Consider the following 25,712-nt stretch of genomic DNA (forward strand, 5'->3'; position numbering starts at 1 on the left):
CCCACTGCCTCTATCTCCTCCTCTTCTACAAGGAGGAGGAGGAGGAGGAGGAGGAGGAGGAGGAAGTGCATGGGAAAGAAAACACTGGTGGTATGTCTTTGTAGATTCTGATTTTAGACCTCAGTATATATTCATCCTCAATATCTGACTGAATTTATGTGTTTAGATCAGCGTTTTAGAGCCCGAATAGAAAAACCTCTGACTGTTTATAAAGCAGCAGTTCCACCTTAAATGTTCACTTTAACCCTTAAAGACCCAAAACTTGTTTATATCACAGCTTCCAAATGATTTTTATGTCTTTCGTAAGTCATTTATTACCATTTTTTAAATAATGTTATCCTCTGCATTTTGCATTTTTCAGTGTAAATCAGCTGTTTTCTCATTTAATTCACTGGTCATGTAGATGTTGGTTAAAACTTAGAGTAAATTCAAAGGTTATTTTATCCAAACAGAGAAAACTGAAGAAAATTTTACTTTTTCAGCAAAATCTATCATTAACTGAACATAAAAACAAGTGTGTACAACCTCTAATAGAAGAAAATAATAAACCCATTTAGTTTGATAAATGACAGTGGATGGAGACAGACCAAACATTTCAAATTAAATTTTATTTAAATAGAATTTTTTTTTTTGTCTTTAATATCTTTTTCTTGCCCACCTGGGCGGTGCCTCCTTCAGACTCTGGTTCTGGGAGTCTGAGGGTTCTGTTCAGGATCTTAGCTGTTCCTTGGACTGTTCTCTTTTGGACACAGATCTCTGATGTTGTTCCTGGTATCTGCTGGTTCCATCCTCTCAGCTTGGGGGTCACCGCCCCTAGTGCCCCCCCATCACTACTGGTGCCTTCACACCCACATTTTCTCCGTCTCCTCTTTCAGCCCTTGGTATTTCTCCAGCTTCTCCTGTTCTTTCTTTCTGATGTTGCTCCATCTGTCTCTACTGCTGTCTTCTGATGTTTATCCACCTCCACTGTGTCAGGATGATTGGACATCACCATCTTGTCGGTCTGGATCTGGAAGTCCCACAGGATCTTGGCCTGTTTGGGTGTCTCCCCTCTGGACCCTGGGACCTCCAGTCCATACTGGGTACAGGTGTTCCTCTACACTATGTCCTGTACCTGGTTATGCCGTTCCACGTATGCCTTACCTGTCAGTATCTTACATCCTGCTGTGATGAGCTGGACTGTTTCGTCTCAGGGTGTTCTCTGCACAGTAGACGGACAAAATGAACTAAACAAATAAATAAGTAAAATGCACAAAATGAAGAAAAAATGTACAAAATATGAAGTGCCAAAATGAAGTTGTAGACACTTGGTTTATGTTCAGTTAATGATATGTTTGACTGAAAAAGTCTCTTTTTCTTCAGTTTTTTCTGTTTCTAATAAAATAACCTTTGAATTTATTCTGAGCTTTAATGAACGTCTACATGATCAGTGAATTAAATGTAGAAAAATACATGATTTACACCGAAAAATATAAAATACAATGGATAATATATTTTTTTTTATATTTTGTACATTTTTATTCATTTATTTATTTTATTTGTTATTTACTTATTTTACTTACTTTATTTACTTTTTTGTTTATTTTTCTACATTTTTGTTATTTTTCTTCCACTTTGTTCAGTTTGTGTCTTATTTTGTTCATTTTACTTATTATTATATTGCTTATTTCATTTTTTTTTTTTTTTTACTTCGTTTTAGTCAAATTTTTGCATATTTTTTCATGTTATTTACTATTTTGTAAATATTGGGGTTTTTTATTATTTGATATAAACCAAGTGTGTCCATCCTCTGTCTTTAATCAAACTACATGTTTGTTTGTTTGTTTGTTTGTTTTCTTCCGTTTCATTCAGTTTGTGGCTTATTTTGTTCTTGCTTATTATTTTTTGTTAATTATTTTATTTATTTTATCTACTTTTATTTTCCCACTTATTTTTTCACCTCATTTCAGTCTATTTTTTGCTTATTTTTTAATTTTAATGATTTTGTCAGTTTTGTATTAATTTTTGTTCATTTTATTTACTATTTAATATATATAATTAAAAAAAAACAAGTATGTCCATCCACTGTCTTTTTTTTCCTTATTTTGTTCATTTTTCTACATTTTGTTTCCTATTTCATTTTTTTTTTCTTCAATTTTGTTCAGTTTATGTCTTTTTTTAGTTCATGTTACTTATTTTGTTGATTTCTAATTAATTTTACTTTATTTTATTGGATTACATTGGCTGTTTTTGGTCATTTTGTTGCTTATTTTATTCCATTTATTTGTAAAATCAGGTATTTTATCCCCTATATTTGTGTTTTTATTTTGTTTATTTTGATGGTTTAATATGACTGTGGTACATGTATTCTCCTGACATGATTTTTGACTTATTTTTGTTGCTTTAAATTAAAAACATCATGAAAAAGTCCCATCTTATAAATACTTGTGTATCGGTGGATGTGTTTTATGTTATAAACCCAACACCTAGTGAAGAAATGTAATGTCAGATTTGGTTTTAACTATTGGAATAAAACTACTTCTCACCTGTTACTGTAACTTTTGTTCTTCTAGATGTGGTTTATACATGAACATAGTGGGACACTGTTCCCTTATTTGGCTCCTTTATGGAATTTAAAAAAAAAAAAAAAATTTGACCTTTAAATTATTTTATGGCCTTGGATGAACAGTAGATAGTTACATTATGGATTTTGTGTCATGTCCCTTTCCTTACCTGTTACCTGTTGGGTTTTATTTGTTATATTCTCTTCATCTTCATCATTTCTGAGTTTTTCAGATTTTGTATAAACTGGTACGTCTGAAAATAAAGATGAAAATGAGTCAAAAATAATAAGAAAAATTAGACAATGAGACAGAAATTACACTAAAACTATACAAAAATGTAATAAAAAATAGAATAAAATGTACAGAAACAACACAAAGAATGAGAAAGAAAAGGAAAACAAGGTGAAAAACTGAGATGATAATAAAAATGTATTCACATGTTCTGTCCTGGTTAAATAAAAGCTAAATGACAGGATGAATAAGATATAGAAGGGGATAAATACTGAAAAACAGAGTAAAGTGAAGAAAAGAATGAAGATGAATCAAGGTAAATATGGAGAAAAATAAAGAGAAAAACATCCACAAATATGAGACAGAAGTGGGTGAAGCTCATATCTCTGTCTTTGTTCGCCCTCTAGTGGACAAACCTTGTATGTACAAGTAACTGACGTTTACCATTTTCCAGAATTGCTGCTGATTATTCAATGATTGAATTAAACCCAAATAAAGAGTCTCTAGTGAAGACTTATTGACCTGCACTACCCTTCAAATCAGGGATGTGAAACTCATTTTAGTTCAGGTTCAATAATTCAGACCAATATGATCTAAAGTAAAATAATAACAGAATAATCAACTGACTAAAACTACAAACTTTTCTCTGTGTTTTAGGGTGAAACAAATAAAAGTACTTCATTTATTTAAAAAAAAAAAATTGTGAATAACATGAAAAACCTGAAATTTCTAAAGAAAAATAAGTGCAGTTTTAACAGTTTTCTGCCTCAATTTATCATTTACTCATTGACATTATAACTTACAAATCACAGTAGATTTACATATACGCAAAACATTTAGTAATTTTCAGAAATTTGAGAAACATGAACACAGTTAACAAAAAAACCCAAATATGAACAAATTAAAGAATAACAAGACAAAAAACTTGAGAAACATGAACAAAATGAAAAGAAATTAAAAAAAAATGAAAAAGCCAACAAATATAATGAAATTAAGCAATAACAATAAATGCACATAAAGAAACAAAAACCCAAGAAACATTAACAAAATGATTTTAAAATTATATATATATATATATATATATATATATATATATATATATATATATATATATATGAAATGAACAAAAACAAATAAGAAATTTACAAAATAATACATTAAAGAAAGAAAAAAAAAAGTAAGCAAAAACTAAAACAGCTAAAGTGCTTAATAAAAAGAATAAAACTGAATGAGTCAAGAAAATAATACGAAACATGAACAAAATAAGCCACAAACTAATGAAAAAAAAAAATAGACAAAATGTCTGAAATTAGTGAAATAACAGGTAAAATAATTAAATTAACAAAATAAACAAATAATTATAATAAGTGCCATGAAAAATAAGGTTGTAGATTCTTGTTGTATACACAAAGTACATGTTAATATTTAGTTATTTATTTATTTTTTCATTTCTCCTCAGCTCAGACCGGTGACAGTCATGTCCTGCAGTTCTCAGACCGTCCATCCGGGGCCGCTGTGGTGCACAGGCCGCCGTGATTTAGAGGAAACCCGACTCCGCAGAGTGAGACTCCGCTCCACAGACGATCTGCGCGCACACTTTTCTCCGCTGTGATGTGACAAAGTGCGAACCGCAGCGGAACCGCCAAAACAGCGGAAAACATGCCCCTCTGCGCCACGCAGGTATGTACACGTGTTTCCGAACGGCACCGGGGCCGGGCCGGGGTGTTGACACCGCCGGGGCGCCGGTACCAAACCCGCCGTTTGGGTGTCGCGGGTGCTAAGCTAATGCTAACAGAACGTGTAGCGGTAAACAGACGGAACCGGCGCAGACCCAGGTCAGTACCGGGTACAAGAAACACCGGGACGGGTGGCTTTCTACATCCAGATCCGGTCCATCCGAACCCCGGTGGTTCCGGTTTAAATCATGCTGAGAGTGAAAGTAGATCCACGTGAAAGTGCACTTGTTTGTGGTCCGTGGGTCCGGGAACAGCTGCGTGTGCAGGGTGGAGCACATGGTCCAAGACCCGGTCCAGAACCACGTACATGTCGGAGACCCGGTCTAAAACCAGGTACATGTCCGAGACCCGGTCCAGAACCAGGTGCATGATCCGAGACCCGGTCTAAAACCAGGTACATGTCCGAGACCCGGTCCAGAACCAGGTGCATGATCCGAGACCCGGTCTAAAACCAGGTACATGTCCGAGACCCGGTCCAGAACCAGGTGCATGATCCGAGACCCGGTCTAAAACCAGGTGCATGATCCGAGACCCGGTCCAGAACCAGGTGCATGATCCGAGACCCGGTCTAAAACCAGGTACATGTCCGAGACCCGGTCCAGAACCAGGTACATTTCCGAGACCCGGTCTAAAACTAGGTACATGTCCGAGACCCGGTCTAAAACCAGGTCCACGACTGGGTACATGCTACATGATCCGGTCCAGAACCAGACCAACGATTGGGCAATAGGTCCAAAAGCAGTCCCACAACCAGGGCCGGAACCAGAACACAGCGGACCCACCTGCACATGATGAGTCTGTAAATAGATGTAACATGTGACTGTAAATGACTGGACTGTGATTTAATTTAATTTATTTTAATGTATTTTATTTGAGTTCATTAATCAACAGAAACATAAGAAACTGTAAATGAGGCGGATTTTCATCTGTTGTTCCTGAACTGATGTTAAAAGACAGAAAATGTCACAAATAATCCAAACCATGAATAAAAAATTAAGTGAAAAAATGTAATTATAAACAAGACTGAAATGAAACAAAAACAACCAAAAATGAAACGGACACAAAATGAAATACAAGACATAAAAATCAGACATAAATGTACTTTTCATTTTCTTTCTGTCACTTTTCTTTTTCCTCTATAAAACACATACATCTTTTATAGCGTTTACTGATATAAATTTAAACTTAAGCGTTGAAGTAAATTTACTGTTAAACTCAGACCAGAATGAACCATGTGACAAAGACAATCGGACCATCTGAGACCAGTATCAGGACCCAGATCTGGACCTGGATCAGGACTCACATATTCTGGTTTATTTTCCAGTCCAAGGTTTGATAAGGGTTTTCTTTGTTTTGTTTTGTTTGGTTTTTTTTGTATATATTACTTGTTATCACAGCCTTCGTCGCTGCAGTGTTGGCTTTTATCAGTGGTTGTTGTCGTCTGAGAAATTTCAGAAACTTTTCTTTAAAAATAGATGCAATTTTTAATACAGTATTTTGAATGAGGTTTGAACCGATGCATGTCAACAGGAATATTTAGTTTTATTTTAGTTATTTTATCAATATTCTGTCTTAAGTGTTTTTTGTATTTATAGATCTACTGTGATCTGTACGTTGTCCATGTGTAAAAGATAAACTGAGGCAGAATAATGTTAGAATTGCACTAATTTTTCTTCAGAAATTCCAGGTTCATGTTAACTTTTTTGAAGGACATTTTGCAGATGTAAACACTTTCATGATGTAATTCTACTCTTTTCACTCTGAAACAGATAAATGTGTGGATTTGACTTTATTTCTAGGTTATTATGTTATTGTTTTACTGGTCTGAACTAAAATGAGTTTGAAGGAAACACTGGCTTTGTTCTTTTCTAACTGGGCTTCTCCTCTGTTGTAGTTTCAGTGTTAAAACCTGCCCGTGGACCCCCGTGGACCATCCCAGACCTGTTTGGACCAGTGTGAACCATCAGCCTGAAGACGCAGCGTTTGCATTTGAACCAACTCTGTTAGTGCGACTGACTCTTTCCTCAGGTTTCCTGCTCTATGTGCCTGCTGAGTCCGCCCCCCCCCATCTGAACCCCAGTTATGATTACTGTCGGTCACGGCTCATCCAGAACTTTTTCTCGAGCTATACGGACCCAAAACACTTTTACAAATCTGTTCGGTCGGAGCTGACATCTCAGAGGTGGAAGAAAAACACCCAGAAGTCTCCAGGCTTCATCAGGCCCCTCCCCCTGACACAACCCCGGGTGGGCGGGAACATGCCCACCAACCAGTCCTACCCGTGGGGCGGGGGCAGCGGGCCCACCTGTACCGGTACCAGCCCCATCAGGTCGGTTCCTCCCACTAAAGTGCCTTCAAATCAGACATCCCACGAGCTAAACCGGAGGAAGGACCCTCCCAAAGCCCCGCCCACAAAACAGAATAAAGTGGCGGTGTTGGAGAACGGGGACAGAATCAAAACCAACACCAAGAGCCAAGTTACCATGGCAACAGACGGGTCTTCAGCCCCGACGCAACAGATAAACCGGACCCAGAACCACCGCCCGAGGGACACAAAACAACCCAGAAGCTCAGGGGAGGGTCCGGTCCGGCTGGACCAGCTGGTGTCCGTCTGTCAGAGGGACCTGTTCAGAGGACAGACGTGTCCACAGCAACACAACGCCCTAGTGGTGAGTGTCTGAAACTGCAGCTGTCGCCTCCTCATTCCTCAGTTTGTGATGATGGTGAATTTCTGTGAATGCTTCAGATTTATGACTGTTAATAACAACTGAACATTGAACTGTTGAACCTTCTGGTATCAGACCCACAGAGGAAGCACACAATCTGCACAGAGTAGGACTAATGTCACAATTTTAGTCATACAGTTTGTTTTTAACTTTTTTAGCTTTTTTTGTTTTTCATCAACTTGAGCCATAAACAAAAATACCAAATACTCAATAATTGTCATATTTTTAATTCTTTAAATTAATTGTTTTTAATATAAACAAACCATATGTTTTGATGCAAAAAACACAATATTTTTTTTTGTTTTTCAATACACTGCATAAAAATGTAATTACTTTGTGTATTTTTTTTTCACCCTGGCATATGTCAATGAGGACAATCATTGTTGCACTTTTATCGACAGAAATTTTATCCATTCTAACAAGACTTTTCTGAACTAGTCTGATAATTTCACAGCATTTTACAAACTCTGAAAGCAAATAATCTGTGCAGTACTTTAATGTGAAAATTATATGTTAAAAAGCATACTATATAAAAATTGTGTAAGTTATGTTTTGATTTTTTTCATCATGGCATTCGTCAACGATTAACACCAGCACTGGTTAATATACGTTAGTATTTTTTGTGTTAGGTCAAATGTTAAATGCTGAAATTTGTCAGTGTGTATTTTGTACTTGGTAATAAATAATTGTATAATCTTATCACTGCATTATAATCGTTTAATCCTATTAAACCCACTCAAATGAGGTTTTTGTTTGTTTGTTTTTGTTTTACTGATCTTGGAAAATTCAGTTTTACTCATCATGCAGCTGCAGAAAAAACTTAACAGTGATTGATTTTTATTTTTAGGGCAATTCACATTTTTCATTTCATTGTATTTTCATTAGTAACTGTTCATGTTTTAACTCATTTAAATAATTATATTATTTTTCAGCTGTTTTTATCATCACTATTTGTCATGTTTTCTTATTTTTACTCCAAATGAGGCCTTTAATGCATATACTCCGAGATTTAACATAGGTTTTACATAGATGTAGGATTTTTCCTGGTTCCATAAATGTAATGAGTTTTCACCTGAAAATCCATGACTAAGACAAATCCAGAATTCTTGTTTTGTCCTCTTTTAAATAAAGATTTGGTGTGAAATGAACCTTAAAGCTGTGAAAACTAAAGGACTTCTGTGTTTGATAAACGTCTCATTCAGAACATGGTCAAATTCATCAGGATGATATTTCATACTCTTCAGTTTCAGTCCATCTAAGTATTAATCCTCCCTGTTTCTCCTCCTCCACATGTGACCTTTCCTTGTTTCCTTTCCTAGCTGGAGGCTTCGGCCTGTCCTCTGTTGCCGTCGGCGCCTCCTCGATGCCTTACTCCTCCTAGACACCAGGGGGCGGCGTTGGAATTGGATGCATCTCACCTTGAAATCACAAAAACAGCTGGAAGAAGCACAATGATAGAACCAGAGGTGAGAACGGCGTCTACGAGGAGGATCCACCTGGCCAATCAGAGTCCATCGGGGTCAACCTCCAGTCAGTTTAACACCGGTCACCCCAGTCCAACCAGTGAAACCCAGATGGAACCAGAACCAGTAGACATTCACACTCATCTATCAACACGAATCAGACCCGCCGCCGCCGGGTCACATGAGGAGAACTCAGGTAACCAGGGTCACCACCCGACAAAGGAAAGGTTTTAGTCTCACCTGTAGAAATGCCGTTGGTGGTAACCTAGCAACAGGTAGAGGAAGCTCAACGCCAGCGTGAGAATGGAAACACAGACTAACAGTCTGTTATGTTTGTTTCGAGGCCAAGACTGAATGTAGGTTTACCAATAGAATGAATCAATATGGGGTATTTTAGTAATAATAACCTTCCAGTATCAGGGTGAGCATATTATGCACACTTTGTACTTCATGTTATTAAAGGTCATTTTATTTTTCACAATTTGTTTTTGGTCAGAATTCAATAGTTGTTCATTTTTGCATGATTTTTTTTTTTTTAATTCTGACCCATCCACTAAAATCAACACATTATAAACAATGGTAAATTCCTACACTAACACCCTTCTACCAAGTGAGTACAAAACGCACACTGACACATTTTAATATTTAACATTTGACATAGAACAAAAAATAATAATGACTATGAGCCAATGTTGGTGATAATCATTGACATATGTCAGGATTGGAAAAATGAAAAAAAAATGAGTAATCCAATTTATTTGTAGGATATTGGAGAAAAAAATAAGACTGTTAGTGTTTTTTGCATCAAAAAATATGATTTGTTTCCATTACAACCATGGCATTTAAAGAGTTAAAAATATGACAGTTATTGAATGTTTGATATTTTTGTTTATGGTTCAAGTTGATGAAATATTTAAAAATGTAAAAAAAGTTCAACTGTATGAAAACCATTTTGATATTATTACGAGACTGCACAGATTATGCGCTTTTGGTGATTAAAGGACCTCTATGGACAGGATAATGGAGGGTTAATAATACATTTTATTTATGAGTGTGTTTCTAGACACTTAAGGACACTGAACAACATTCAACTGTCAATAAAACAAAGGATAAAAACAACATACAGTAAATAAAGTCAGTACAGGACAGTGTAATTACAGTGCGAGTGTTATAGGGAGTTGGTTTTAATATATAAACATAACGTGCCTGCACTTGAAAACCCTCGGCCTTCAGTCCACGCCAAAGTTATTGCACATAAGGATGGACAGACAGACGGATGTGGAACTGTTGACAACACCCTGTGGGAGGGCCGAGGGTAATTATTAAAACCTGCAGGTGAAAAACACCTCCTCCTACTTCTTCTGTTTGTAGTCATGGGCTCCGCCCCCCCTGGCGTCCTGGTCGGCTCAGTGACCAATCAGATCTCTGCGATCCACCTGACCAAACGGAGACACCCTGCATCCACGCCGCCTCCGTCTCCATCGCTGTCAGAGGAGGGTGTGGTCGGAGAGCATCAGCTGATCGGGTGAGGAACTGATCAGTACCTGTCGATCAACAGACGAACGCTATCGATTAAATTCACGTCATCTTTTATCTGAGACTGGGTTCTTTCTATTGGTCTATAGTGCACTAGGGTAGAGGTCTGCATTGGCTGAGGGGGAGGGGTGGAAGTGGGCAGAGCAGAGAGCAGCAGAGTGTAGTCGGTGAGAGAGAGATGGAAGATTTTTATTACTTTTAGTAGCATTTTAGTGAGGTTTTAGTGGTGAATTTTTATAAATAATTATTTATAATAGTGATAGTGCTGTTTTGGAGTGTTCTATTTGTGTGTTTTGGTGTGTTTTTGTCAAATTTTGCTGTTTTTTTGCCCTTTTTTTTACTATTTTTATCTGTATTTTTTTAGTTAGTGCAGCTGATAGTTGCATTTTATCTGTAAATATAATAAATGTATGTATATTTCTATATATATGTAAATCTATATGCAGATCTATCCAGGACATAAACAGATGCAGTGTCTGTATCTGAATCAGATGATGGATGTTTGTGTCAGTGAAATGAGCGGCTCTGTCTACAACTAGACAGAAAATGAACACAGACTATCACACAGGATCAAAATGACTAGAAAAAACTAAAAATAAGAAGAACGTGGACAGAGACTGATCTAGACAAACTCAAATGTAAAATACTTGAAAGTTTAATTCTATAATCTCATAAAGTTTCACAATGAACATTTACATTTGTTTTTCATAATAAATTTGATAAAAAAAAATTCAAGTCTGTATTTTTACTACAACACACAGTTTTAAGCATTTATTACATATAATAATGATAATTAATGGACAGATATTGAATGTTAAATTTGTTCTGGAAAAAAAAGGTGCAAAAGAATTGGCAAAAAATAAATTTTTTGACACTTTAATTGCAAAAACCACATAAATAAATCTGTGCCTGTTATAATGGTCATCTTTAAAGGGTTAGTGAAGGTGTTCTATCCTGTTGTTCTCAGACCAGAGTGTGCGATGCAGGTGGATGGAGCTGAGGAGGAACTTCCTGATGAGCTGGAAAACGCCTGCAGTGATGATGGTAAGATGGACTGAGCGGTACCGTTCACACCTGACACTGAGGCCGTTTCATCAGATCTGATGCACTTCACAAATAGGATAATCCAAAACCCTGGTCCATTATTGGATTTATTTCAGAGTTCAAATGTACATAGTCATGATGGAATCAAACTTCCTGTTATTGTCTTCAACTCACATTTGATTAATGCTGCCTTCACGTGTTCTGGGAACTATGGTAAATATTAGTTACGAACTGGAAAATTGCACGTGTGTTGTACTGTGACCTGTAAGATGTAATGCACATGTGGAAATGATCAACTGAGGCACAATATTGTAAAAATTACACTTATTTTTCTGAAGAAATTTCATGTTGTTCACATTGTTAAAGGATAGTTTGTAAATGTTATTTGTAATTTTACTTTTTTCATTCTAACATAGTTGGCATTATTTAAAGGTTATTACCTCCGCCAAGGAGGTTATGTTTTTGCCAGCGTTGGCTTGTCTGTCTGTCTGTCCTTGTGCAAGATAACTCAAAAAGTTATGGACGGATTTGGATGAAAATTTCAGGAAATGTTGATACTGGCACAAGGAACAAATGATTAAATTTTGGTGGTGATCAGGTGGGTGGGGGGGCACTGATCTGCCTTGGCGGAGGTCTGCGCTCTCCAGGTGCTTTTCTAGTTATGTTATTGTTATTATGTTATTGTCAGAAAAGTCCGTAAGTTGGAGTCTTGGTGTGAATGTAAACGGCTCCCCACATGGTTCAGTCACTATAGTGTCAGTTTGACTTTCAGTGCAGTATTTCTCCTGTTATCAGAGGTATTAAATCCACTGTGGACAGACCAGGTCTACCTGGTCTCAGGTGATCCCTCCTGAATCCACTGGATCAGGATGATCTGGTAGAAGGACAACAGCTGAGTTTAGTTTATTTTATTGTGTTTTTTCTTCAGAGGGTTCAGACTGTTCATCCATCACCAGAGCCTCATCTACAGCATCCATCGGTCTCCTGTCAAGGTACAACACAGAACACACACATATCTGATATTTAACAACACAACAACAAAAAACACTCCATAACCCACTGTGGACTCGGTTCTGATAAAATAAGATAGTTTATTTGCCATTTGTACACATTCAGGTACCTAGGAATTATTATGCAGAGGTCTGTCAGAGTATAAAAGTATAAAAGATTAAAAGATACAATCAGAATAAAAGTTATTAGATACAGGTTCTGATGTTTAATCTTCACAGATGTGTGGATGTTTGTGTCTGAATGAATGAAGAGTGAAGTAAACGTTTAATCTGATGGTACACAAAAACCAATAATTCACCAAAGTCAGTATTTTGGCTAATGTTTGACATATGCAATACCAAACATGTGTTATATGGAAAATCACTCATTTTTTTGTGTATTTTTCATAAATAACAGTGACTTCAAGTATTCAAGCCAGCATTTAAAGGGTTAAAATCATGAAAACAATTCAGTGTTTGGTAGTTTTGAGTAAAAAATGATTAATCTGTACTATTTTTACAGCAGTCTTTGAAAGTGGACTGAATATAGTACAAATGATCCTGACACCTGAGGGTTAAATGAACTCAAATGTAACTATTATTATTATGTAACTGTTCTAAGTACCGTTGAGTCCGTCTGCTGCTGCTGTTTTTATTCATTTTTCTTCAACTCCACCTGTTCCTCCCGACATCTACTCAAACCTCCGTCCATACGTGGGCTGCCGTGGACTGTTTCTGTGTCATTCTGTGTTTTCTGCTTTGTTGGACGTGGCTGAAAGCGGCAGAGCGCCGTGGAAACGTCCGCTCATTGTCCGTCCCATTGTTCTGCTGTAATGGCGTCCACAGTGGAACTCCCCACCAAAGACTGGGCCCTGATCCTCTGTTAAACCACCTGTAAAGGGACAGTCATTGTCCACATTTGTCTGTTAGATGGTGGCTTCTTTGACCCCCCCCCATTCCTAAAAACTACACATCCTGTATGTTTAACAGTGTTCCATTAGCCTGAGCCTGAAGGATTTTATAGACGTGGAAACACCTGGGACTTTATATCTTCATCATCATCATCTGTTTCCTATGACTGTCATGTGAGTGAGGTTTGCTGTTTTTGTAAAAATAGTACAGATTAATAATTTTATTTTTTTTACTTAAAACTACCAACCATTGAATCGTTTTCAGGATTTTAACCCTTTAAATGTTGGCTTGAATACTTGAAGTCACGGTTGTTTATGAAAAATACACGACAAATGAGTGATTTTCCACATAATCAATGTTTGGTGGCTGGGAGATTTTATTAGTTTTTGTGTAACGTCAAAATTAACATTTACTTTATTTATCCCAATATAAGACTATATTCTGACATTAGTCATTATTGTTTTGTATCCCAGACCCGTTAGAAAAGAAACACCTGAATTCAACATGTCCACATACTTTTGTCCATATAGTTTAGAATATCATTATGTTCATTTATTCAATAATTTTTGTACATTTTGTAGATTTATGTTTAATTATTTGAGTCTTTTTTTTTTTTTTTTTTTTTTACTCATTTTGTTGATTATTTTGTACTTTTTTTTTTTTTTTTCTTTTTTGGATTATCCGTTAATTCTGTTGATTATTTTGTTAATTATTTTGGTCTTTTTACTCATTGACTTGGAACACCCAGAATCCCCGCCCTAGTTATCTCAGATCCATCCGCTAGGACTAGAAATTAAGGAAATTACAAAATTAACCAATGCAATGATATTTATCCCACAATAAAACTCTATTCTACATTAGTCATTATTGTTTTGTATCCCAGACCCGATAGAAAAGAAACATCTGAATTCAGCGTGTCCACATACTTTTGTCCATATAGTGGATGTTAAATTTGTGGTCGTCTTTCTGTGAAAATGTCCCTCATCCTGTGATGCTACTAATCCTGAGTCCACAGCAGCGTCGTGTTACCAGAACACAGTCGTAGATCCACTCAGCCCACTCCTGTTACAGTCCACAGCTGGGCCCATGCCAACCAGCTTTAATTAGAAGTTGGTCAACTCGTCTGTGGCTGCATTAGATTTTAATGCTGTTGTGAGTCGACTGTTCGCTTATTTAAGGAGCAGAGACGCGACGCTGCCAGAACTGAGGCATCGTGGGATTGTTTCAGTCCAGGAGTGTCAAACATATGGCACGTGGACCAACACCAGGCCGTCGAAGGGTCCAAACTGGTCCATGGGATAAATTTGTAAAATGCAAAAATTACACTTAAGATATTAATTAACATTTGTTCAGTTCCACATTTAGACCAATATGGTCTGATGTAGGTAAAAAAAATAACATAATAACCTATGAAACTGTCTGCATTTTACCAACCTTATTAAACAACATATTAAGCTACACTGATGTAATAAAGGAAGGAGGAAAATACCTGATTTTCACTGAAAAAGTGCAAAATAAAGGAGATAGGTGATTTATCAGCATTTATTGTAATATTAAGAAAAGTTAAATTTAGAGAAAATAATTAAGTTGGGAACTGACCTAACAGTGTCACTGGGTCTTTATGGGTTAATATGTTCAGTGTAATTTTTGTACTTTGCAGGTCGATCCCAGGGGGTGGACTGGACTCTTTGGCAGGCTGGTTCTGGCCCATGCACCGTATGTTTGACACTGCCGTACTAGTGTCGTGGCGTTCCTCTCGAACTGTAAATCACCCGATATGTCATTACTGCGTCCATCCTGTTTGTGTTGAACCAGAGCTGATCCTGAAACGTTCCAATAAACCACACATCAATAATTCAGCCCATTCCTCTGTTCGTCTCCATCCACTTGATCCGGTCGAGTCGGTCCTTCTTGTTTGTGCCCATCGTTCATCCGTGTGTTTCCTGTTTTTAATGTTCTGCCTTTTCTTCTGTTCTTTCTCTACATCCCAGTGTTGAGGAGCCCATGTTACTGGAGGTTGAAGATGACAGAGAGGAGAAACCGCCTCTGGTTCCCAGTTTGTTTCCACACTTTCCTCCAACGCTCTACTTCAGCACCGCCAATGAGAAAGGTAACGCCAGACCTGACAGGGTTTACCATAAAACCTCAGAACCAACATACCAGTAGAAAATACACACCCTCCTCCTTAGACTTTGAACCCATACAGACCCAGAGCTGCGTTTGTGTCAGTTCACAAATGAATTTTTCTCTCTATGTAACCTTTATTAAGTGATTTATCATCATTTATTAGAATATTAATCTGTGTATTTTGCATTTTTCAGGGTAAATGTATTTTCTATATTTAATTCACTGATCATGTAGATGTTCATTAAAGCTCAGAGTAAATTCAAAGGTTTTTATATCAAAACAGAGAAACAGACCTTTTTTTCTGTTTTTGTTTTCTGTATTTTTCCAGTTTGTGTGATATATACATATATATATATATATATATATTTAAACTAAAAATAACAAGAAAAGAGCACAGACCTCCGCCAAGACAGATCTGTCGCCCCCCCCCCCCCGATCACCACTAAAATTTAATCCTTTCTTCCTTGTGCCAGTATCAATATTTCCTGAAAATTTCCTGAAAATCCGTCCATAACTTTTTGAGTTATCTTGCTAACAAACACGCACCCAAACACACAAAGCAAAGTGATCACAATACCTCCTGGCGGAGGTAAGAAGAAGAACATGGACACAGAATGATCTAGAGAAACTCAAATGTTTGAACACATGGAGTTTATTGAAACTCCATGAAGTTTATTTTTATAATCTAATAAAGTTTCATTTTGAACGTTTAAGTTGTTTTTCTTAGTAAATATAATGAAAAGTCAAGTCTGTTTGTTTTTTTTGCTATAACACACTGTTTTAAGCATGTATTACATATAATAGTGATAATTAAAGGCCAAATATTGAAAGTTTTGTTCTTCGTGGAAAAAAGGTTCAAAAGAATTAGCAAAAAAGACATTTTCTGACAATTTTATTGCAAAAAAATCAACAAAACCTAAATGGACTGTTATAATGGTCATCATTAAAGGGTTAAAGACATGACCCATGAAATCTGCCTCTTCATCCTGTACAGAGCAGTGTGTGTGTGTGTGTGTGTGTGTGTGTGTTGATCATGATATATTTAATGTGTATTCAGTGTGTTTTACTCAGTTTAAACCAGTGTTTTCTACTCCACAGTGGGACTGTTACCTGTGGAACAGCGGCGGATGTTGAAGTGGAAGATGAGCACCGTCACCCCCAACGTCGTCAAAAACACCGTCGCCAGGTCCCACTTTAAAGTCACCAAGAGTAAGTCAGCAAGTCCATGACCACGATTTTAAATGTTCTACCTCTAAATTTCTAAAATATCTTCATGCTCTGACTGTAAATAATTTTCTACCACAACTAACATCTACTTTCTTCACATCTCACTGAGGAAGAAAAATCTCCCATTAAACTTTAAGGAAATATTGATGTTTTTATCTTAGATCATCATGAACACGACATCTGACAGCTATAGACATGATGTGTCCCAATATTTATGTCCATTAGTTTATAAACATCAATACTTTCATTGATTTATACATTTTGTTGATTATTTTGTTTTTTTCTTTTTTTTTTTACTAATTTTGTTGATTATTTTGTCCATTTTTACTCTTTGACTCTGAACACTCAGGTTCCCCGACCTAGTCATCTCAGATCCATCCGCTAGGACTAGAAATTAAGAAACTAACCAATGCGATGATATTTGTCCCGATATAAAATTATATTATGACATTAGTCATTATTGTTTTGTATCCCAGACCCCTGTTAGAAACACCTGAATTTAATGCGTCCACATACTTTTGTCCATATAGTGTATGTGTAGTTGATAAACCTGATGATCGTCCTGGATGTTAACGGTGAGTTTGTGCTTCTGGTTTGATCTTGTAGAGAGCCATGACTGGCTGGGCTGTTGGGGACACCACATGAAGTCTCCCTGTTTCAAGACCATCGGAGAACACCAGAAGGTAAACGCGTTCAGCCTCTAAGTCCAAACACTGACCCCTGTCCACCTCTGACCCGCGTCCTCGTCCTCGTTTCAGCTCAATCACTTCCCAGGAACGTTCCAGATCGGCAGGAAGGACCGGCTGTGGAGGAACCTGTCCAAGATGCAGGTCCGCTTCGGCAAACAGGAGTTCAGCTTCTTCCCCCGGACCTTCGTTCTTCCTCAGGACATCAAACTGCTGCGTAAGGCCTGGGAGGATGGAGGCTCCAGGCAGAAGTGGATCATCAAACCAGTACGTTCAGACGCCATCAGTCCACCTTAAAAAACACACCACCAAACCTCTGAAAGGAAATTAGTCCACCTTAAAAAACATAATATCAAACCTCTGAAAGGAAATTAGTCCACCTTAAAAAACATAATATCAAACCTCTGAAAGGAAATTAGTCCACCTTAAAAAACACAACATCAAACCTCTGAAAGGAAATTAGTCCACCTTAAAAAACACACATCAAACCTGATAGTATAGACATAAATCCGTGATCATGTGTTTACTTTGTGTTGTTGATGTTCTGTTTGTTGATCTCCACCAGCCGGCATCTGCCAGGGGAATCGGTATCCAGGTCATCCACAAGTGGAGTCAGATGCCTCGAAAGAGACCACTACTGGTCCAGAAGTAAGTAGACCAGACCACTACTGGTCCAGAAGTAAGTAGACCAGACCACTACTGGTCCAGAAGTAAGTAGACTCAAGTGGATCTGTCAGCGTGAATCAGACCCAAATCTGACTTTTTTTCTCAAATGTGACTCATATCTCATTGTTTTATGTCTGCACAACATAAAGCAGATCCATATCTGGGCCTAAATCTGATTCATATCTGATGTTTTTTAATGTGACTTCAGACTCAACGGTCATGTCACATTTCATTAGACATTTACATCATTTACATCATTATCTTTACTTATTAAATGACTTTTATTTTATGAAATGATCTTGTCTTCAATGTAAATGACCTGGTTGGACTTTCTGTAAACTGTCAGAGTAAATAAAGACCATCTTTTACCTGGTTTTGTTTGTCTTTCTGCGACAACAGGTATCTTCATAAACCCTACCTCATCAGCGGGAACAAGTTTGACCTTCGCATCTACGTCTACGTGACGTCCTACGACCCTCTGAGGGTTTACGTCTTCACCGACGGCCTGGTCCGATTCGCCAGCTGCAAGTGAGTGTCTTTATATTCACCACAACCACAGCAGACATGTCGTTAACCTCGGAGCCATTATTTTCTTCATTTTTGCTCATTTTGATGATTATTTTCCCCAATTATTTAATTTTTTTATTACTTTTATTGATTATTCTTTTCATTTCATTAATTATTTTTCTTCATTTTTGTTCATGTTATTTTCTTCATTTTTGTCCATTTTAAGTATTCTTTTCATTTCGTTAATTTCTTTTTTCATCTTTGTTTATTGTATTTTGTTTTTGTGGATTTCTTTCTTTAGAAGTCTATGAAACTATTAAAACACTTGCAACTTACTGATCTAGTTTTATATAATGTTTTATATGATATAATGTTTATGTTTTTACTGTATATGATAGTATTATACCACATATATACTGGTTTATGTCCATTTATTCAGTAGATTCACAAATGTTCCATTCTATAGAACCTGTAAAGTGAATGTGTTGTAATGTACAGACAGTGTTTTTCTTCGGACTCAAACCCTTTCTATCATTAATTCATATATTTCACATTGAGGGTGTATTCACACCTGGAAAGTCCTTTGGTCCGCTTATTCGATTCAGATCGAATGCAGACTGTATTTTTTTCATTTGGGTCAGATTGCATTGTCATTGCACTTTTTGCTAGTGCACCAAAATGTGTAAACAGAAGGACGCTTATGATGAACTGTGCTGGCATTGGACAGAAATATCAGGGGTGGGGTGAATCAGAGACAGTGGGTGTTGATGAAAACAAACGTGGAGGTCCTACATACAGTTATCATTTTTGAAATATATATAATATTTTCTGTTGATTGCTCCACGTCTGTCCACGGCTCATGGCTGCTGATGTTAGCTCTGACTACCTGTGCGGCTTGGCTACTTCCAGCGGCTACAGTGGCTCGTCCAGCCCAAAAAGGCACATGGTTCCTTGGTTTGTTTCAGCTCGAGGCCGGTTATACTCACACCAGAAGTGAACCGGTCCAGAGTCCATTTGGAAGCAGACAGAGACCACCTCTTCAGTTGGTCTCAGTCTGCTTGTTTGATTCGAATCAGTTTGCATGTTTGCATTCACACTTAAAAAAAAAAAGTCTGGACTTTCCAGGGAAATAAACTCTGGTCTGTTTTACACAGACCAAACGAAGTGGGTGTGAATCCACCCTTAGACGTAGACTGTGTCTGTGAAACTACAGACAAACAGCATTTGGACTGAAATTATATTTATTACAGATTGAAACTGGGTAAAGTTTATTTTATTCTGGAGGTTTTTTACTTGTAAACCAGTGTTGTTTCCTGTTCATAAATCATCCTCTTATGTTTCTGCAGATATTCGTCTTCCATGAAGACTCTGGGGAACAAGTTTATGCATCTGACCAACTACAGCGTCAACAAGAAGAACTCTGAATACCAGGCCAACAGCGACGACAAGGCCTGTCAGGGACACAAATGGTAAACACACTGTTATTATTATTAATAATGTCAGTTTTAGTCACAATAACATTGTTTACATTTTATCTTTCTCTATTTTTCTATTTTATTTGATGCCTTTTGTCTTGTGCAGCAGTTACATTTCCCCCTGAGGGATCAGTAAAGTTTATCTTATCCTAAGTCATCCATATCTTAAATTTTCTCATCTTAAATGTCCTTATTTGTCTTTCCAGGGCTCTGAAGGCTCTGTGGCAGTATCTGGGTTCAAAGGGAATCAACACCACTCTGCTCTGGGACAAAATTAAAGACATCGTCATCAAAACTGTTATCGCGTAAGTGTTGGATTTAAAGGCACAAATCCAGATGAAATAACACAGATAAAGTATTTGTGATTGTAACTGAACCTGGTTGGTGTTCGGTGTTAGGTCGGAGCCGTACGTCAACAGCCTGTTGAAGATGAATGTCCGGTCACCGAACAGCTGCCACGAACTGTTCGGCTTCGACATCATGTTGGATGAGAACCTGAAACCCTGGATCCTGGAGGTCAACATTTCACCCAGGTAACGCACTGATGAACACACACACATGAACATATTTGGGTTTGTAGACGCCGTCTCACCACCTTATCTCCGGTCCAGTCTGCATTCCAACACGGCGCTGGACGTTTCCATCAAGGGTCAGATGATCCGAGACCTCCTCAACCTGGCCGGGTTCCGGATTCCACAAAGAGAAGAAGTGTCTGGGCCGAGCACCAGCCCTTCCGGATCCAGCAGCAGGTAAATGGACCATGAAAACCACCAGAACCAGAACCTGATTCAAATAAACCAGACGTCGAAGTCATTTAGTTCAGGTTCCACATTCAGCCCAATCTGGTCTGCAGTGGGTTAGACCAGTATAATGCGTGTCCACGGTTAGAACTGTTTATTTCATGGTTTTTTTTTTTAAACTCATCTGTGCTTGTTTACTCAGTTATTGTTGTGTATTATTTGTTGTAGTTTGTGTGGAGGAAACAGGGACAGAACCAAACCAGAGCTGACGACAGATGAGAAGGTGAAGAGGGCGTTTTACCTCAGCCAGCGCTATGCCGACCAGGTAACCGCCACATTAACCCTTAAACAGCCACAGCTGCTTTAGCGCTGACCTCCAAATGACATTTTCTTAATATCTAACCATTTATGAGTTATTTATGGCCATTTATTATATTATCCTATAAAAGGGTTAAAAAAGACCTAGTTGACTTACTGATATTTTTGACAGGACGCCATTCCTCCTCTAACGTCGCCATGTTCTCCTATCTGTCAGGATTTCTACTCGTCGGTGTTGGACGTTCTGACTCCAGACGACGTTCGCGTCTTGGCCGAGACCGAGGACGAGTTTACCCGAAAAGGAGAGTTTGAGCGAGTGTTTCCTTCGCCGTCATCATCGCGGTATCTCCGTTTCTTCGAGTGTCCGCGATACCTCAACGTCCTGTTGGACCAATGGGAGCAGAAGCACTGGAACAACAGGACGAAAGGTGAGATGAAGCATCAAAGCAGAAGTGTTGAACTGTTCAGGTTCCACATTCAGACCAATATGATCTCAAACACACTGGATCGTAAAATATTAACAAAATAACCTATAAATAATATTCCAGATTTTTCTTTGTTTTAGTGTGAAAAAGTAAAATTACATTATGAAAACTAAAATAACCTGAACCTGAAATTTCTTAAGAAAAACACATATAAATGCATTTTTAGTTTATTTTTTGTGCATGTTGATGTGCCTGTTATTTATGTGAATGGAAGGTCTGAAATTTGACCAAAGACACTGAGAAAAATGTCTTAAAAAGTCAGAAATTCAGCTTCATTAAACCTGCAGATACACTGATTGTGTAATTAGCATATTTTTAAAATCTATTTTAGTGCATTTTTGTTTAGTTTTTGTGTATGTTGGTGTATAACTATGAGGCTTATTGAACTGTTATTTATGTGAATGGAAGGTCTTAAAGGTACAGTATGTAGGAATTATGTTCTAAGTAAATGTAAAATGGCCTTGACTGTCACCAGACATCAAGGAATCATGTTCATTTCAAATACTGATCTCACTGACAGTAGTAGTCCAGCCAGAATATTTGCATTTGAAAAGCTCAGTGTCAGCCCCGAAATGATGTTTATGTTGACATTGTGTGTTTTGGTCTGAGGCTCCGCCCATCACTTGTCATCCAATCACAGAGTCAGAAGCCTTTCAGCATCCAGGTTGCCAGTTCCCAGTGGGCTGCAGCTGGAACATTTCTGATCACAAATGTCTGACGTTAATAAATCTAAAAGGCCTCGTATTATTCCCAAACACAACGTGACAAAGTGAGAAACAAAACAAGGAGATGTATAGGAGATGATTTAGAAACATGGAGACGACTGAAAGCAAAGAAGGATTTGAAGACTGACGCCGGCTCTGCCTTAGTCTGACCACCCGGTAAGAACCACTGAGAGCCGGGGTTGTGGCCTCTTCACCCGGTCCCTTCTCCTGGGGCTGGGCTGCAGTCTCTTTTCCTGACCCCAGTGAAGAGACTGCCGGTCCAGGACTGGTGAACAGACTGGGTACCAGTGTAGGACTGGTGAACAGACCAGGTACCGCTGTAGGACTTGTCTCTGTCCATAGTAGCTCCTTGTAGTTCAGTGATTTCTGCGGATTTGACCTCTGCATGTAGTGGTGTGTAATCCGAAAGGGGGTGGGGGTGGGGGGGGTGTTCGGTCAGTAGTTCGGCGTGTGTGGGGTTGGTAGTCCAGGGGGGGTTCGGCAGTTCGGCGTCCGTAGTTTGGTGGTGGTGGGGTTAGAGCGATCATGCGGCTTGTAGTAAAAGTGAAAAGTAATGCTCATTTCCCTTTTCTCTATCTCCTGAATCTTCGCAAACTTTCATTTGAGTGTGCAGGACGTTTGTCCTGGCCTGTTATATATTAGACTGATGTAGAATAAGTCTGGTGATGATTTTTTTGTATGAAATGTATAGTGTGGTGGCAAGGATTAGAGGAAACACTAGTAGTAGATGCTCATGCTGGATCTGGCAACCCCTAGCCTGGGGGGAGGAGGAGGGGATACCACATTCTACAGTATTTTGAATATAACTGCAGTACCAGTTTTGGCCACAAGCCTACATACTGCAGCTTTAAATTTGACCAGACAATGAGAGAAATGTCTTAAAAAGTAAGACATTCAGCTTAATCAAACCTGCAAATAAACTGTGTAATTAACATATTTTTTTGTGTTACTTTTTAGTGCATTTTAGTATATTTTAAAAGCCTTTTAGTTTATTTTTTTGTGCTTGTTGGTGTATAATTACTATGAGGCCTTAGTCGGTTTCTGAAATACACTAAAATAAGTCTGAGTCTTTCCTGGTTGTAAGTAATAAAATAAAATAGTAATATAATAAAATTATGTGTGTCAGGCATCGGTCTGCTGACGACTCTGTGTCAGAAAGGCGTCCATCTGGGAACCAACGACCCCGCCCACATGGTGAGGATCCCCGACACACTTTATTAATGAGTTCATTCATAGTAAACGCTTCATTCATAATAATTAAACGTCTTTTTCTGTTCAGTGGTCCAAGTGTAGCTACACCTCCAGGTTTGAAAGCCACAGACCTGATGTCGTCAGTCCATCCAGATCCAGGTACAATACCACAAACACATGACATGATACACAACAAACAGGTACAGTAACACAAACACATGACATTATACACAACAAACAAGTATAATAATGTAAAACACAAAATATGTATATTTCTCTATATATGTAAATCTATATGCAGATCTATCCAGGGCATAAACAGATGCAGTGTCTGTATTTGAATCCGATGATGGATGTTTTTGTCAGTGAAATGAAGGGCTCTGTCTACAACTAGACAGAAAGTGAACACAGACTATCACCAGGATCAAAACAGGATAAAAATGACTGGAAAGAACTAAAAATAAGAACATGGACACTTCATCACACCTGTAGATTCACTGTAAAACACTTTTGGATGTTTCAGACCAGTTAAAGGAAGTTACACAAGTATATTGATACAAGAACAAATGATACCTTAAAAAGCTTAACAGTTACAAGCAACAATTATATAATTAACTGAATATTCTTACATTAATTAAAGTCCTTCATATCTGTACCATAGTTGTAGTTTTTGAAAAACCATGGCTCAAAGGTTTTAAATGTTACATGATTTTAATTATTACCTCCGCCAAGGAGGTTATGTTTTTGCCAGGGTTTGTTTGTTTGTTTGTTTGTTTGTCTGTCCGTTAGTGTGCAACATAACTCAAAAAGTTATGGACAGATTTTGATGATGAGATTTTGATTTTCAGGGTTTGTTGGAAATGGGATAAGGAAGAAATGATTAAATTTTGGTGGTGATCGGGGGTGGGTGGGCCCACGGGGGGGGCGCAGACCACAAAATTTCATCAAAATCTGTCCATAACTTTTTGAGTTATGTTGCACACTAACGGACAGACAGACAGACAAACAAACAAACAAACAAACAAACCCTGGCAAAAACATAACCTCCTTGGCGTGGGGGGCCCCACGGGGGGGCCACTGATCAGCCTTGGCGGAGGTCTGCGCTCTCCGAGTGCTTCTAGTTCACTGATTTGATCGTATCTGATGATTTTCTCGTCATGTTCAGTCCATTAACGTTTATCTCTTGGCGCCGTCCATCAGGGTGGTGGTCAGCCATCAGCCCCGCCCCCTCCTCCACGACGACGATGGCGCCGGTTCCGATGGTGAGGTGGCGTCGACGTCAAGCCTCCCAGCGTCTCCGAGCCCCGGGTCCAGCACCTGTACGAGCCCCCAGCCCAGCCTCACCCACAGCCTGCTGCCCCAGCACTTCGCTGCCCTCTGACCGTCGCTATGACAACACTTCAACCTCTGAGACTCAGAGCCCCTCCTCTGAAGCCCCCACTGCAGGTTTTTAACTGATCTGAAACACTGTGACGGGTGTTGAGGTGGTTCATGGTACTTGACTATCACACAGAGGTGATGTTTACGTCACTGATGCAGAAAACGAAGCGATTTAACTGAAATGAACACAACAGCCATTGGAGAAAGCAGCACTTTTAGTCTTAATGAAACCTTTTATCATCACAACTTGTCAAATTAATATTATTCTGTGTTTTTATTTTCCATTTATTACAAATCACACTTATTTAACTCAATATCTTGACCGGTCAATGTTTAAACATCTCCTGTTTCTGCAGACAGCGCCGGTTAATGGTGTTTTGTGAAGGAATGCACTGATGTCTCTGCTGAACGTTGGTATCAGATGATATTTTTTTTTACATCGATGTCAGAATACTTCATATAGTTTGTGGAAAAAGAACATAGATTTGACCTGTTTTAAATCATATGGGCCTCAGTTTTACACAGATGGACTTAAAGGCTGGCGTCAATGCCAAGATGGAGGATATGATTAGCATAATTACCCAAGTCATCCACTATATGGACAAAAGTATGTGGACACGTTGAATTCAGGTGCTTCTTTTGCAACAGGGGTCTGGGATACAAAATGATCATGACTAATGTCAGAATATAGTTTTATATTGTGATTAAACTTTAGGGAAATATTGATGTTTATAAACTATATGGACATAAATATTGGGACACATCATGTCTACAGCTGTAAGATGTCCTGTTCATGATGATTTGAGTTAAAAACATCAATATTTCCTTAAAGTTGAATGTGAGATTTTCCTTCCTCAGTGAGATGTGAAGAAAGTAGATGGTTAGTTGTGGTAGAAAATTATTATTTACAGTCAGAGCATGTAAAATATTTCAGAAATTTGGAGGTAGAACATTTAAAAATCAGTCATGAATAAAAATGTGGAAAGAAAATTAGTAAAAACTATC

General features: G+C 38.0%; 1 protein-coding gene across 2 annotated transcripts; it reads left to right on the plus strand.

Moving 5' to 3' along the window:
* Positions 1-4,348: 4,348 nt before the first annotated feature.
* On the plus strand, positions 4,349-25,364 carry ttll4 (tubulin tyrosine ligase-like family, member 4). 2 transcript variants are annotated; one of them, XM_030125007.1, is made up of 21 exons: positions 4,349-4,454; positions 6,405-7,179; positions 8,556-8,895; positions 10,071-10,224; positions 11,203-11,279; positions 12,208-12,271; positions 15,172-15,290; positions 16,406-16,516; positions 17,141-17,217; positions 17,293-17,487; positions 17,786-17,868; positions 18,286-18,414; positions 19,740-19,862; positions 20,075-20,173; positions 20,267-20,401; positions 20,480-20,617; positions 20,837-20,933; positions 21,144-21,354; positions 23,263-23,330; positions 23,416-23,486; positions 24,528-25,364. In XM_030125007.1, exons 2-21 carry the CDS (start codon positions 6,769-6,771, stop codon positions 24,706-24,708), a joined length of 2,883 nt encoding a protein of 960 aa, XP_029980867.1. In that variant the 5' UTR covers positions 4,349-4,454; positions 6,405-6,768; the 3' UTR covers positions 24,709-25,364. The 2 variants fall into 2 exon arrangements, with proteins under 2 accessions (XP_029980867.1, XP_029980868.1); XM_030125008.1 differs by having other exon boundaries at positions 4,349-4,450; positions 6,382-7,179.
* The last annotated feature ends 348 nt before the right edge of the window (positions 25,365-25,712 follow it).

Source organism: Sphaeramia orbicularis, chromosome 21 (genome assembly GCF_902148855.1).
Source record: "Sphaeramia orbicularis chromosome 21, fSphaOr1.1, whole genome shotgun sequence".
NCBI lineage: Eukaryota > Metazoa > Chordata > Actinopteri > Kurtiformes > Apogonidae > Sphaeramia > Sphaeramia orbicularis.

Excerpts from the sequence above, each read along its gene's own strand:
- ttll4 (XM_030125007.1), top strand. The coding sequence starts at position 6,769 with ATGCCCACCAACCAGTCCTACCCGTGGGGCGGGGGCAGCGGGCCCACC. Across the intron at positions 17,869-18,285 it reads AGACCACTACTGGTCCAGAA|GTATCTTCATAAACCCTACC; the intron begins GTAAGTAGACCA and ends CTGCGACAACAG. Across the intron at positions 20,402-20,479 it reads GAGGTCAACATTTCACCCAG|TCTGCATTCCAACACGGCGC; the intron begins GTAACGCACTGA and ends TCTCCGGTCCAG.